The 14,154-nt window shown below is 49.9% G+C and overlaps 1 protein-coding gene across 10 annotated transcripts in view; it reads left to right on the plus strand.

The window, feature by feature from the left end:
• The window catches only part of CUX1 (cut like homeobox 1), a 349,741-nt gene that overhangs the window by 276,102 nt on the left and 59,485 nt on the right, over positions 1-14,154 (plus strand). For 4 of the 10 annotated variants that reach the window (XM_063091582.1, XM_063091583.1, XM_063091580.1 and 1 more), the window contains exons 12-18: positions 1,050-1,108; positions 4,446-4,494; positions 5,319-5,415; positions 6,447-7,118; positions 8,255-8,320; positions 9,589-9,690; positions 11,827-12,656. In XM_063091582.1, coding sequence (XP_062947652.1) covers positions 1,050-1,108; positions 4,446-4,494; positions 5,319-5,415; positions 6,447-7,118; positions 8,255-8,320; positions 9,589-9,690; positions 11,827-12,656 — 1,875 coding nt within the window. The remainder of the gene's footprint in view (positions 1-1,049; positions 1,109-4,445; positions 4,495-5,318; positions 5,416-6,446; positions 7,119-8,254; positions 8,321-9,588; positions 9,691-11,826; positions 12,657-14,154) is intronic. The other 6 variants (XM_063091585.1, XM_063091587.1, XM_063091584.1 and 3 more) reach the window with 2 other exon arrangements.

Consider the following 14,154-nt stretch of genomic DNA (forward strand, 5'->3'; position numbering starts at 1 on the left):
GCTGGTCAAACAGAACTTAAAAAGGCACCTGGAAAGCCTGTAGGTGGGAAGGTGCTAGCAGTTCAGGAAACGGAGTTTGTTCAGTCGCAGCTTGGGGTCACGCTGAGTTGTCAGGACCTTCCCCTAGGTCTTGGTGTTTGATGTGGAGCTGCCTCATTTTCCCCAAGGAGCTCTCTTTGGGGGAGGTCAAAAGTAAACTGACCCAAGAACACATTTATAGAGAGGAGGACCCTCTACTAACCACCAGTGGCTCTTCCTGCAGAGCCATGGGCAGAAACAGCCACATAAATGCCCCTGATCTCAGAGACTTTTCTGGAGCACATCAGAGCACCATCATACCTTGGAAATGTGCTGTCATGCCCCCGGGCCCCTGGGCCTTGTGGGAGTACTGTGTGGGCCAGGGACTCGCCTGTGCCTGCCTCCCTGTGGGGGAGCAGTATCTCGGGCAGGGCCCTTCCCGCAGGACTCAGACAGGTTGTCTGTCAGGGAAGCCACCAACCACCTGCTGAGTGGGCCTCCACTCCTGAAATTCCAATATCCTCGGGGTTCGGGAGTGCACAGGCTTTTTTCCTGATGCCTATTTGATGCCACTGCCCAACAACAAAGGGCTTAAGTCTCTTGTTAGCAGGGGTCTCACCAGCAGTGTTGGCACCAGCTGCAGCTGGCTAGCCTGACACATGCTGTGAGAAACCTCATGCTGCTCTCCACGTGCTGGGAGAGCCTGTCTCCTTCTGTTTGCTGGTTTGTGGTATTTTGTACCAAGTGGACTTTTCTTCATCTGTTTTTCACTTATGTAAAGCTGTCTCCTGCTTTCATTAAGTTTTACGTTACAGCCTTATTTTGCTGTGCGTGTGTACACACACGCATGTGCACATGTGCACGCCAGACCAGAGTGGGGGACAGAAGGTGACCCCAACACTGCCGGCTTCCGTTTCTGCAGGTCTGCTTCGCCTCACAGACGGCAGGACGTTTCACAGGGATTGGAGTCAGTGAAGGCCATCAGCCTGTTTTCAGACATGGCCACTAATGAAATTCCTCTCTGTTTTCAGCAACTGGAAGAAAAACTCAAAGGCCAGGCTGACTATGAAGAGGTGAAGAAAGAGCTGAAGTGAGTACGGAGACGCCTATGGCCCTCACAGGTGGGGCTCGTTAGGGCCCCACTGACAAGGGTCGTGCCAGGAGCAGGCCAGCTGGCAACGTGCACCCAGTCTTGGCAGATGCACGAGAATTCAACCTGGGCTCTGTGCTACATGGCGTCCATTCTCGGGCATTTGCATTTGGGCCCATCTCTGAATTCTTCAGACTTTTTATGAAACTTTGTGCATTTAAAGCATTCCAATATGCACAGAATCGGGAAATACTGCCTTACAGAAACTACAATATATGAGCTCATTTTTCAGCTATAGACTCCCCACACAGAGGCAGAGCAAATGATGGGAACATTTTCCCATTGAAAGCATACACATGGCCTCCCATGGCCTTGGCCTACCTCCTTCTCCCAGCCTCCACTCCCCATCCATGAGGCCGCAGCTAAGAGCTTGCCATCCCTCAGAGCCAAAGCTTAGAAGCTCCCTTCTCGGGCTCTCCCTCCCTGCTCCCTGAGCCTGTGCTTGGCCCTCCAGAGCTCCCAGGCCCTAGTCCTTACCTGTTCCCCCAAGTACATTGTGCTCTAGGCCCACTGGCTTCCTCCCATAGCCCAGAGCCCACAGTCGGCCCTCCACGGTGCACGTGCGCCCACTTGGCCTTCTGCCTCGCCATGTGCTTCCACCTGTGGCTTCCCCCTCCATTCCCAGGTTATCAAATGCTGCAAAGGAAAGTCGCTGCAGCATACTGACCAGCCCCTGCATGTCCACTGCTGCTTGGCCAGTTTGTTGTTTCCTGGGGGCTTATCCTTGCCCTCATCACTGCCCTCCCTCACAGCAGCCCCCCCACTCTCTCTGCAGATGCCCTAATTCTCTGCTGTGTGGAGGGACAGACTCCTGCAGCTTCCCCTTTGCCTGGACTCCCTCCTGATGGTCTTCGGTTCCTGTTCCCTCCTGCTGATATTTTCCATTTTTCCTTTTAAGACAAGCCTACCCCCACTCACCGTGCTGTTCTTTGTATTCTTAATTCCATTCCCCCGGGCCTGCTACAGAAGCTCATTGGACACCGCTTTGACCTTGCTGCCACGTCCAGTTCTGTCTGTCATGGACTCATCCAGCCTCCCTAGCAAGGGGACTCCACTGCCCCCACCCCCCACCCCATCCCCTCTCTGGTGCAGACAGCCCCTGCAGGTTCTCCTTGGACAGACCTCTAAGCCTCTGTCTAGTCCCAGCCTTGACAAGCTCTGCATTCTCCCTTGCTCCATTTCCAACTTAGGGAGCTACATTTATACCTGGTTGACGACCTATGCTTCCCTCCTCCCAGTTGTCTTTCCTTTCCCTCTTCCTCCCTGCTTAAAAAGAGAAAGAAAAGAAAGATTGGGCCTTCTCATTTTGAGCCAGAAAGCTCTGTTGTGACGGCCTTCGCCCAAGGCCCCTCCTGCCCGCCCTGGGAGTTGGTCCTGCATGTCCTTCTTCCTCCCCTCATTGCCTTGGACCCAAGGCTGTGGGCTCCGGCCTGCAACACGGACCTGTCCATTCCTTGCCAGCCACTCACTGGCCCTCACCCTTCCCCTTGTCACCCACATTCCCACCAGCCTTCTCTGTTACATTCGTACCCTATGGCCCCCATGCCACATAACACGTCTGAAAGTTCCATTCAGGTGGCTTTGCTTATGTGTGTTCCTGGCTTTTCACTTCCTGGTGAACTAAGTGCCCTCTTGGACACATGCCACGTCCCTCTTCTGTCTCCACATCTTCCGCTCTGCCCCCAACAGGCTGTGCTCTCTTCCCCTTCTCACTTCCTCACCCACCCACCACAGTGGTCTGTAAAACATCCCACTCCTTCAAGGCCCTTCTCAAATGCTTGCTCCTCATGAAACTGAGACCCTGTCTCCAGCCCAATGAGATCCTCCAGCCAAGGATCCCCAGCATGCTCTCTCTTTCAACAGACCATTGGATTTTTGTCTATTACCTGAGTGGCCAGGGAGTTTCATGGGGTGAGGATCAGGAGTGTTTCTGATTCTCCACAGTGCCAGGCAGATAACAGGTCATTGGTAAATATTTGTAGAGTAAATGAAGTGACACTTGTGTTTTTAGTACAAGCTCACATATTCAGTCTTTCATTACATGATGCTGAAGAAGATACAAACAGGACAGGTATAGTTGCAAACTCGTGAAGCCCACTCAGAAAAGATGGGCCTATGCAGACGGCTTGCACTTCTCTCCTGTCTAACGTGAAGGGTCCAGAGTTCTGTTACTATGTCAGCAGCACATTATGAAGTTACGTGGATTACCCATGTTAGCTCCTCTTTGTTCCTAGTTTTGTTAATTTACATTTCGGTGCTCCCTACAAAGATATAACCACAGATAAATACAAGAGTCAGTTCGTCAACCAGCAAAGCAGCCTCCCGGGGCACTGCGCCCTTTGCCTGCAATGGCAGCTTTATGCTTCATGGTGTCTTGATGATGCTTCTGCGGAGCTGAAGGATGGGCAGAGGCTAAAATCATGGCCACAGAAATGCTAGGAGGGTCCAGTTGACTCAGCGCCTGCGAGTCGTAAACCTCAGTGAGCGGGCAGCCTACTCTGAGTCTTGGTTGCCCTGCTTAGCATTGAAAAGAATGCTTAGAGCTCCTTAGGGCACGTACGCTCACTTCCCCTTTTCTCCCTGGTACTCACAGAAAGAAGGGAATATGCACAGAAAAAGGACTGCCAGAGACAGTGTGTCTGGGGGCCCAGTCTCGTTCAGCTCCTGGACTTGTTCAGACGGTCCAGAGACTGCAGTGAGGGGGCACAGCCCATTGCAGTGCTGATGGGAGCAGTGGAGAAGCCATCCTTCCCTCGCTCCATCTTTGTCTTTGGCACTCCTTCCCCATCAGGGGCTGCAGAGGAGGTCTGTTCGTTGGCTCTTAAGCCATCCGAGTGTGGGACGTTGCTCTTTGCCGATGTCCCCTGGTCCCAGTGGGTGCCAATTACCAAGGGAGCATGTGGGCGTGGCTGGGGGTGATGAGTTCCCTTCTCTCTGGCTTCCTTATTACAACTCCTTCCTTCCCTTTAAGCTTTACAAATACATCCCATTTGCCACAATGTTATGTCTGTGTTAAACTTTAAAATTATACTCTGAACAGACCTGGTGTGATTCCATATGGAATGATTTACATGCTGGGCAAGAAACTTTTGCTAGCCAACTGCTAGTTGGAGTTTAATTCTAGAGACATCGTCAGATTATATTACTGCCAGGGAAGTTGTTAAAGTTGTCAGTTCCTCAGTTCCCGGAGAGCAGGAAATTGTAATGCTAATGCTTATTAGTGTGGCTGTTATCAACGGTGTGAGTGGAGAGTAACCACCCTGTCTTGATCTTTCAGTATTCTGAAGTCCATGGAGTTTGCGCCATCGGAGGGAGCTGGGACACAGGTACATGACCTCACCTCTTTCGGCGTTAGCACCAGCACCGCCGCTGGTCCCTCAGGCACGCATCCCAGTCTCTGTATTTATATGAGACCCTCAATTTCATTTGATGAGTTATTCTTCAACAACATTTAACCAACTGAAAGCAAATTATCTTTAATCAAAAAGAGGCCAAAAAGAGACAAGTTAGCATTTTCCTAACTGGTAACTCAATTCAAGTGGAATTGTGATGTCACTTGGGCAGGTTACTAAGCGCATGTATTAAAAGCAATTTTAGCCAAAAATGGATTGGCTTAGGAACTTTAACAGTGCACTGCCTCGGTGGAGAAGGCACCGGGGCCAGGAAACAGTGGCCCAGGGTCATTTTGCAGCCGATTAAAATTTACGAATCTCGTTCCTGACACCCAGAAGGCAGATGACATCTTTGTGTCAGGCAAAAAAAAAAGAGTTAACTTTACAGTCACTTTCTGACAGAGGTTTGTGGCTTGGCAGCCAGTTCTTTTGCCAAACAAGGCACAGGTTTAGACCACCTGAGTTTGGGGACAGAATAGAAAATAATTAATTGTCCAGAAGTAATGTAAGTCTTAAGAAGAAGAAAAGTAACTTCCACCAAAGTTAATTCTTTTTAAAAGGAACTTAAATGTTTTCCATGCTTGTCTCAGATATCTTGGGAAATCAGCTTTCTAAAGTAACCGGTTTGAGCATCAGATAGGAAGCTTGGGTGGAAAAGTGGGCAGGCAGAGCCAGGGGGCCAAGCCTGGTGGCCCCTGGGGGTGGGTGGGTGGCTGCCCGTGCAAGTCCCATGGTGAGCCCCGCTCTGCCCCATCTAGGACGCAGCCAAGCCTCTGGAGGTGCTGCTGCTGGAGAAGAACCGCTCACTGCAGTCCGAGAACACTGCGCTGCGCATCTCCAATAGCGACCTGAGCGGTAGGTTGACCGGGTCTTGTGTGCGGTGCTTGGTTAGCTTCCAGGGGTCGGACAAGAGGCAGGTGAACCGTGAGTCTGGGCTGATGCATGGTGGAGCATCATTGGCTGACGAGAACGTGACTAACAAGTCTGTGGTCTCCTCCTCCTCACCGCTCTCCCCACCCCATCCCGCCCTGCTTAAAGCTGACGATGAGATCTGTGAGCCGCAGGGCGTCTGCGGAGGTCAGATAGGGGCAGTGTGGCCGGCGATCCCGAGAAGGACAGCTCAGAGGATGTTGCTTTTCTGATCTTTTTATAGTGGTGCCGCACGTAGGCCGGGGGCAGAAGTGACTGGGGCCTCTGTCTGTCGGTGTTTCCAGGGGCTGCTTAGAGGGCTAGCCCCTGCCCGTCCAGGCTCAGTGGACCTCTTCTTCCTCCGTCAGGTTTTCCGTGGGGACACGTCCCCCATCCTTAGCCTTTCTTTGCTCATCCCAAAATGGTGGCGTCACTGACTGTGCTTCTGGTTTTGGCAGCTGGTAAACTGTTTAAAGGTGTCTCGGGCTTCGATGATAATTGCATTCTTAAAATGTGCGTGCCTTCGATCGAGTGGACTCGGTGCGGTGCATTCACCTCAGAGCAAGTGGTGTGAGCGAATCCGTTGGTCCTAAAATGTCAGTGTTGGCTGCTCCTCAGGCGGGCCCTTCTGGTAATAGCTGGAATGCTTGCGGCCCAGCGAGAGGCCCGCGACCTGTCAACTCTTTCCTGTGTGTGTTACCAGCTCCTTGTCACTTTAGGAGTTTGAACCTATGTCAAGGGGATTCTCCAGGCTGCAACGTACAAGAAAGGTGCAAACACGAATGCATGTTGCTCGTTTTGGGGGGCCTCGTTTGGCTGATTTACAAATTCAATCAAAAAACAAACCAACACACCTCATTGGCCCTTGTAAAATCTGCACTTTTTTTTCCCTTTTGCGGGGCAAACTTTGCATTTTGGTCTTGGTTTTTTTCCCTTTTGAATCCCCCATAATGCATTCTGTTTGCCCTTCCTTGTAGGGTCAGCCAGGAGAAAAGGGAAAGACCAGCCTGAGAGTCGGCGCCCTGGACCTTTGCCGGCCTCCCCTCCTTCTCAGTTGCCCCGCAACACAGGGGAGCAGGTTTCCAATACTAATGGTACACACCAGTTCTCACCAGCGGGGTTAAGTCAAGACTTTTTCAGCACATCCCTGGCAAGCCCCAGCCTCCCCCTGGCTTCTACAGGAAAATTTGCACTAAACTCTCTCCTCCAACGACAACTAATGCAGTCCTTCTACTCCAAGGCCATGCAGGAAGCAGGAAGCACAAGCATGATTTTTTCAACAGGTCCATACAGCACAAACTCCATATCTTCCCCAAGTCCATTACAACAAAGCCCAGATGTAAATGGCATGGCCCCATCTCCCAGCCAGTCAGAGAGTGCTGGGAGCATCTCCGAGGGCGAGGAGATAGACACTGCAGAAATCGCCCGGCAGGTCAAAGAGCAGTTGATCAAGCACAATATTGGACAGCGCATTTTCGGACATTATGTCTTGGGACTGTCTCAAGGGTCTGTGAGCGAGATTCTGGCCCGGCCCAAGCCATGGAATAAACTGACCGTGCGTGGCAAGGAGCCCTTTCACAAGATGAAGCAGTTCCTCTCGGATGAGCAGAACATCCTGGCCCTGCGCAGCATCCAAGGCAGACAAAGAGGTGAGAGATGGGCCTGGGTGGGCGGCAGCGTGCGAGCCTGTCACAGAGCTCTGTGTGTGTGTGTATCTGCGTGTGCAATGGGACATGCATACATCACATCAGGTCAAATTCTCTTCAGTTCTACCCTTTCCAGAGCTTGAGGGTCGACTGGCATAAACTAAAGGTGTTAGATTTGGGACAGCTGGCCTTTGAAATTTGCTCAGCACCTTGCACTTAGTTATCACAGTACTTCGATACTAGGTATTGAATTGGAGGGAATTCCATCATGCACGGCATCCCAAGACGTTTAGCATCCATAGATCCAGTCGGCCGTGGGTATGGCCTCACACTGAGAGGAGTCCCTACGTGCCATCCAGCCCCACAGCAGCAGCAGCACCACCTGAGCTCAATCTTCATGCAGAGCTGGTTCTGTGCAGAGCACACATCTCCTCCCACCCCACAGGAGAGTGCGTGTCCTTGGTCACTTTACCTACAGTGTCTGTGTTCCGTTAGTGATTTGTTTAGTGATATGATCAAAACACACCTGCCTTGAGTAAAACACACGAAGGTTTTATTCAAACACCCTTCCTACTCCACACTCCATAAAAAGATAACAAGTCAGTCACATCCACACTTTAAAGAATTTCTTCCCTCTTTAGGAACGGGATCAGTCTGTTCAGTCGGCAGTGATAGAGAGAGGTCATTTTATCAGACACGTTTGAAACACCCTGAAATTTAGATTCAGACAGAGAAGGGAAATGTTTTGAACAGCATCAATTTGCACCAAGAACATAGAGCATTTTCTGGTGATGTTAACTGAAATTGAATGTCGTTGGATGATTAATGGGAGCCTTGCTTTGGGGGCTGGTGGGTGATTTGCTTGGAGGCAGTTCCCTCCCTCAGGCCCTCTTGGCATTGACGCCTTAGGCCGCAACTTAGGTTTGTCTGATCTCCTTTTGCAGTAGAGCCGTGGCCTCTGTGGGCCGGTCAGCCAGGGAAGGGCCTCTCCGAAGTTTCTGGTAACCCCTGAGTTGTGCAGGAAAACCTGAGCCCTTTCTTTAGCGACAGGCGGCTCAGGTTCCATGTCACACAGCCCATGTTGTCGAGACCACCATTCCCCTGATTGTTTTGTTCTTACCACACTTGTTTTTCAACAGAGAATCCAGGCCAGAGCCTGAACAGACTATTTCAGGAAGTACCGAAACGAAGAAGTGGGTCTGAAGGTATGTTGCAGGCAGGTGTTTTTCTTTGCAGTCAGTAACCTAGGAAGCAGCATGTCCTTAGCTGTGTATTGGGGTTAAAACTGTGCAGTGTGATTCTGGCCTGGAACCTGATGGAAAAACAGCTAGTAAGTATAAAACAAAGCACGGGTTCAAGTCCACCTAGCCCCTTCCTTGAGCTGCCCAGTCATCCAAGCGCAGCCGAGGTGAGGAGAGGCCTCACTGAGATGAGTCCCCTACGTGCACAGCCCTATCCCTGGCAGATTCCAGTGATGCCCTTCCCGTTTTCTCAGGAGCAGGTGAAAGAATGACAGTTGTCGCTCTGAAAAAAGTCAGGTGACCAAGTCAAATCAGATACTGCTGCTTCCTTATACTTTTAACTCTGAAATAAATTAAAGGTCCTATGGAATGGACTGGTTCCAAATGCAACTGGCTCTCTTGTGGCCTCGGTGAGCCAACCTCTACCGCACTCCTTGGGGCTGCGTCTTTAATGCGGCTTTGTCCCTGTGGTATACTTGCTTTTAAATGGTTTAATGTGGCAGTTCATATTTAGTAGGATAGTGAAAAAGTAAAAGATCTAGACGGCTTCCAAAAAAAAACTGGGGCCAGCCCTGGGGCCATGGTAGCCTCAGTGCGTCTGCACTTGTGGCTGCTCTGCAAAGCAACCCCGTGCATTCTTGTCCTTTAGGAATTTCTGCAGGCTTCTCTCCTCCTTCATAAATGTTCAAAAGAAAGTATGTGATAATCCCAAAATTTTAAGTTAAGCCTTGTGCCTCCAAATAAAATAAATAAATCATCAGTCAGCCTCCACCCTCAGCTTTCCTTCCTGTTTGTCCTGTTTGGGGATACCAGCCTCCAGTAACGTACAGAGCCTGAAAATAGTCCCAAGCCAAAGCAGTTGTTGGAGTTGTTTTTAAATGACTCATGAAAAACATTGCCTTGTAACCTTTTCATCTGTTTTTATACTGTATTAAATGATTTGTCCTCCCTGGTACTAACCCATGGGTGATGTCCAGCTAGGGCAAATGAGAGAGCCGCTCCCAGTGGCTGAATGACATTTACCGTAAGGTAGATTCTGCAGAAAGCCTTTCCTGCTCAGTACAGGCTATGAACTTGCACTCACAGCAAGTGCAGGCCAATGGGAGGCCATGCCTACCTCCTTACCATCACCAGCCTCAACTTGGGGCTGTTTATCAGAATGACGTCTTCGTACAGCACAGATTTGCATTCCAGTTTGGGTTTGATGTCATTGCTGTGACTTCTTTCTGCAGGTAACATCACCACCCGGATCCGAGCCTCAGAGACTGGTTCCGATGAAGCAATCAAGTCCATCCTGGAACAAGCCAAAAGGGAGCTCCAAGTGCAGAAAACTGGTATGGCTTCTACTTCTTTGCCCCTGTCTTCCAAACTTAATTAAAAACCATCCTGAGTGTTCTGGCCAGCAGTAAGAAACTTAAAAAAAAATAGTGAACGCATGTTTTCAAGCATTTAGGCATATGCAGAGGAGGGCAGATCTTTGTGGTCTGTATTTTGCTAGTAGCTACCATCTTCTTGGAGTGTCATTCCATAGCATCGGCTCAAGAAATGTACACCTGGCCTAGAATCTCCTTCATTTAAATTAGCAAGTAGTTTGTATCAAGTATCCTTTTTTGAATGCAATACAGGCTTTTGCTATTTGGTCATTATCATACCTGACCAAACGCAACCAAAAAAGAATGCGCAAAAGATAAATTCTTCCCAACTGCTTTATGGAATTGAACATTGCGAGCTAAAAGCAGTGGCTTCTGTGAATAGAGGAACACCTCAGTGGCCTGCCTCAGGAATTGGAGTTCCCTGAGAGCTGTGTTTCCCGATAGGAAAGAACTCCCACATTTCAGCTTTTTCTTAGTTGAGCTCTGATTGTTTGAGAGGAACACCGTGCTACAGACCTGTATCATTACCTTCTGTTTTTGTTTTTTGTTTCTTAATATATTGAAACACAATTGATTGTACATATCTGGGGGGTATGGCGTTGAATATCAATACCTGTGTGCAATATGTTTCTCAAATCAGGATAATTAGTCTATTCAACATTACACAATGTAATCATTTTTTTTGCGACCCTTTACAAATTTCTCACCAATCCCCCTTCGCCCTCCCCTTCTCCCACCTCTGGTGGCTTCATTTCTGTTCTCTCCTTATGAAAGTTCAGCGAATTATTGTGATTGTTTTATCTTTCTTTCTTTTTTATTTGTTTGCTTTTTCTTAGCTCCCACTTATGAGGGAGGACATGAGGTATTTCTCTTTGTGTGCCTGGCTTATTTCACTTAACATAATTTTCTATACATTTATCCATGTTGCTGCGAATGATGGAATTTCATTCTTTTTTATGGCAGAGTAGTGTTCCATTGTGTATACACACCACGTTTTCCTTATCCAGTCATCCATTGATGGACATTTAGGTTGGTTCCATATTTGGCTATTGTAAATAGAGCTGTGATGAACATGGGAGTGCAGGTGTCCCTCCAACATGATGATTTCCATTCCTTTGGGTATATACCCAGCAGTGGGATTGCTGGATCGTATGGCAGTTCTATCCGTAGTTGTTTGAGGAACCTCCATACTGTTTTCCATAGTGGCTGCACCAATTCACAGTCCCACAGCAGTTTAGGAGGGCTCGCCTTTCTCCAGGTCCTTGCCAGCATTCGTTATTCCCAGATCATACCATTTGCAGATGCTGGGCCAGCCCCACACTTCTACTCAGTTGGAGGCACCAGGGGTGTGGCCTGAGCATGTGCATTTAATAAGCCCAGCAGGTGACTTGATGCACAGCCCTAGTTAACAATCACTGATCTAGCCCGTTACCTATCCCAATCTACAGATGGGAATACTGAGGACTGGCAAGACTCTGTGGCTTCTCCAAGCCCACAGAGCCCCAGGCTCCTGGGCCAGGGACTTCCCTGAACCTCATTCACTTCCCTTCTCTCTTCCTCTCCATGAGGCTCACTGCTGCCAGCCACAACACAGTTGTCCACCCAGAAGAGAATTTGAGCTGACCCAAATATGGTCATTTATCACTGGAAGATTCTGATCTCTTGTTGCAATTACTAATAGAAATTATGCTTCTAGAGTTTGAAAAAAACCACTTAGAATTTTGGAATGTGACACAGGAGAATTAATGTAAAGTTTTAAAACTCTCAGGGAAAGGCAGCCCAGGCAGGCACGTTGCTGAGCATTTTCATGCTCCCCCTTCCTCCCACCCATTGATGGGCAGGCCTCGATTTCAGCTGGTGTGTAACCGAGGCCATCAGGTCACTTAGCAGAGCGCCAGTCCTCTGTCCTCACTGCTTAGACAAGGTGCTCGAATGTTTCATTGATGGGGAAGTGTTGGGGAAATAGCAGTGTATATTTCCCAAAGAATCCTCATTTTGTGGTAGGTTGAGGTGAATGAAGTTGGGCTGGGAGAAGTGTGTGCCCCACTGAAGGAGGCAGTAGCATCACAGTCTCACCTCTGTGTTTGCTCCATGCAGCAGAGCCAGCCCAGCCTTCGTCCACATCCAGCAGCGGCAACTCCGACGACGCCATCCGCTCCATCCTGCAGCAAGCCCGCCGAGAAATGGAGGCCCAGCAGGCCGCCCTTGACCCTGCCTTAAAACCATCACCTCTGTCCCAGACGGACATTGCCATCCTGACCCCCAAGTTACTGTCCACCTCGCCCATGTCCACCGTGTCCAGCTACTCTCCTCTCACTGTCTCCCTGAAGAAGCCCCCTGCAGCTCCCGAAGCCAGTGCATCTGCTCTGCCCAACCCCCCGGCCCTCAAAAAGGAGGTCCAGGAGGCCCCCGCGCTAGACCCCCAGGGTGCAGCTGATGCCACGCAGGGGGTTCTGAGACATGTGAAAAATGAGCTGGGCCGCAGCGGCGTCTGGAAGGACCACTGGTGGAGCACAGTCCAGCCAGAGAGGAGGAATGCCGCAGCTTCCGAGGAGGCCAAGGTCGAAGAAGCCAGTGGTGGGAAAGAGAAGGGTGGCGGCAGCCAGCCACGGGCCGAGCGCAGCCAGCTCCAGGGACCCTCATCATCCGAGTACTGGAAAGAGTGGCCCAACGCCGAGTCCCCATACTCCCAGAGCTCGGAACTGAGTCTGACCGGAGCCAGTCGCAGCGAGACACCCCAGAACAGCCCTCTGCCTTCCTCCCCTATCGTGCCCATGGCAAAGCCTACCAAGCCTTCAGTCCCTCCACTGACCCCCGAGCAGTATGAGATCTACATGTACCAGGAAGTGGACACCATCGAGCTCACCCGGCAGGTTAAGGAGAAGCTGGCCAAGAATGGCATCTGTCAGAGGATCTTCGGGGAAAAGGTAAGGGATTGGATTTGGGGGCTTTGGTTTCCCCATCTCTTCTCCTTGCTTAGGACTTGCTTGATGTCCTGGAGGATGTGGCCATTTCTGTTTTAATCAACCCAAGAGCATCATGTATCCTCCACTCCCAAACTTCCGGATTGGCTAGCAGTGACTGTTCCAGCTCCCTGATTCCATTTGCTGAGCCCCCGTTGCAGACCAGAGTCTGGGCTGGACCTCTCAGTTACATTGGGAGGCTGATAGTAAAATCACCATTTGATGGATAAGGAGACCAAGGCTCAGGGAAGTTAACTACTTGCCCCAAGCTGGCAGGTGACTAAGTCCAAGTCCAGTCTCCACTGGCAAGCAGAGCCAAGAAGCAACTCTGCAGTCTGTTTTGGCCAAAAAAGATCTGATCCCATCACACAGAGGGTCAACCAGCATGCAGAGAAGCAAAAGGGACCTGATAGAGAAAGCTGCGTAAAGCATGCATGTACCTTTCTCATGTAACTCAGCAGGCACTTGGGTATTGTACAGCCTGTGGGGACACAATTTTTCCAGGAATCCATGACTAGTGCTGGCACAGGCAGAGCTGCCTGGGGCTGCCCTTGCCTCCACAGCATCCTTCCCTGTCTCCGGAACATGCTCTAGTTCATGGATGAGCTTCCAGACTCTTTCTGTTCTTGGCGCTTCCCTGGTAACTGAGATTCTGGATAATGGGAATTTACCGTGCCTGTAAAATCTAAAATAAACATAATGCCCCAGTGTTGTTTTAGATTAAGTAATGAATTGCTGAACATAATGAAAGGTTCTTCACTCCCCTAAAAGGTAGACTTCCTTGGGTGGACACATGGCTGGATCAGCAGTGGCCCCCGAGGGACCCTGCGTGCTCCCCACACCGTGCTGTCCTGCCTTGAGTTCAACACTTGCAATATACTGTGCTGTGAATCCTTATGATATCTGATTGTGAACTCTTTATTCTGATTTTGCAAAAGGTGATGGGGGTGAATAGAAGTGAAGATAAAAATTTAAAGTCCCTTGAAATTTCTAGTTCAGTGTTGTAAAAATACCATTTGAGAACATTTAAATAGACATTTGTGCTCATGCCTTAAATTTAGCAGAGACTTAATAGTGTTGAACTTGTTTGGCCCATGAGTGCAGTTTATTCTGGAACTTGAGAACTTTTCAAAAGAGTGATCGGAGGCAGCCCCTAAATATCTCAGGGCTGCATCTGTGTCTTGTGTGGGGTGTTTGTGCCTATACATATGTATGGCCATATGTGAGCATAAGAAAACTCGGGTATGTGCATGCAACTTGTCAATTCTCTGCAGCTGAATCTTACTCCCAGACTGGCTCCCCGTCCCCACCAGCTCACCTCTGTGCCCCCACCTTTGAGCAGGATGTGATCAGAGAGAGCTAGCCTTTCTAGATGCCAGTCTGGCTTAGCACCAGCAAAGGATACCAGCTTCCCATGTCCCGCTGGCATCCGCTGCCTCTGTAGAGGTTCTCACCCAGCACC

The sequence above is a fragment of the Cynocephalus volans genome, chromosome 3 (assembly GCF_027409185.1).
Source record: "Cynocephalus volans isolate mCynVol1 chromosome 3, mCynVol1.pri, whole genome shotgun sequence".
In the NCBI taxonomy this organism is placed as follows: Eukaryota; Metazoa; Chordata; class Mammalia; order Dermoptera; family Cynocephalidae; genus Cynocephalus; species Cynocephalus volans.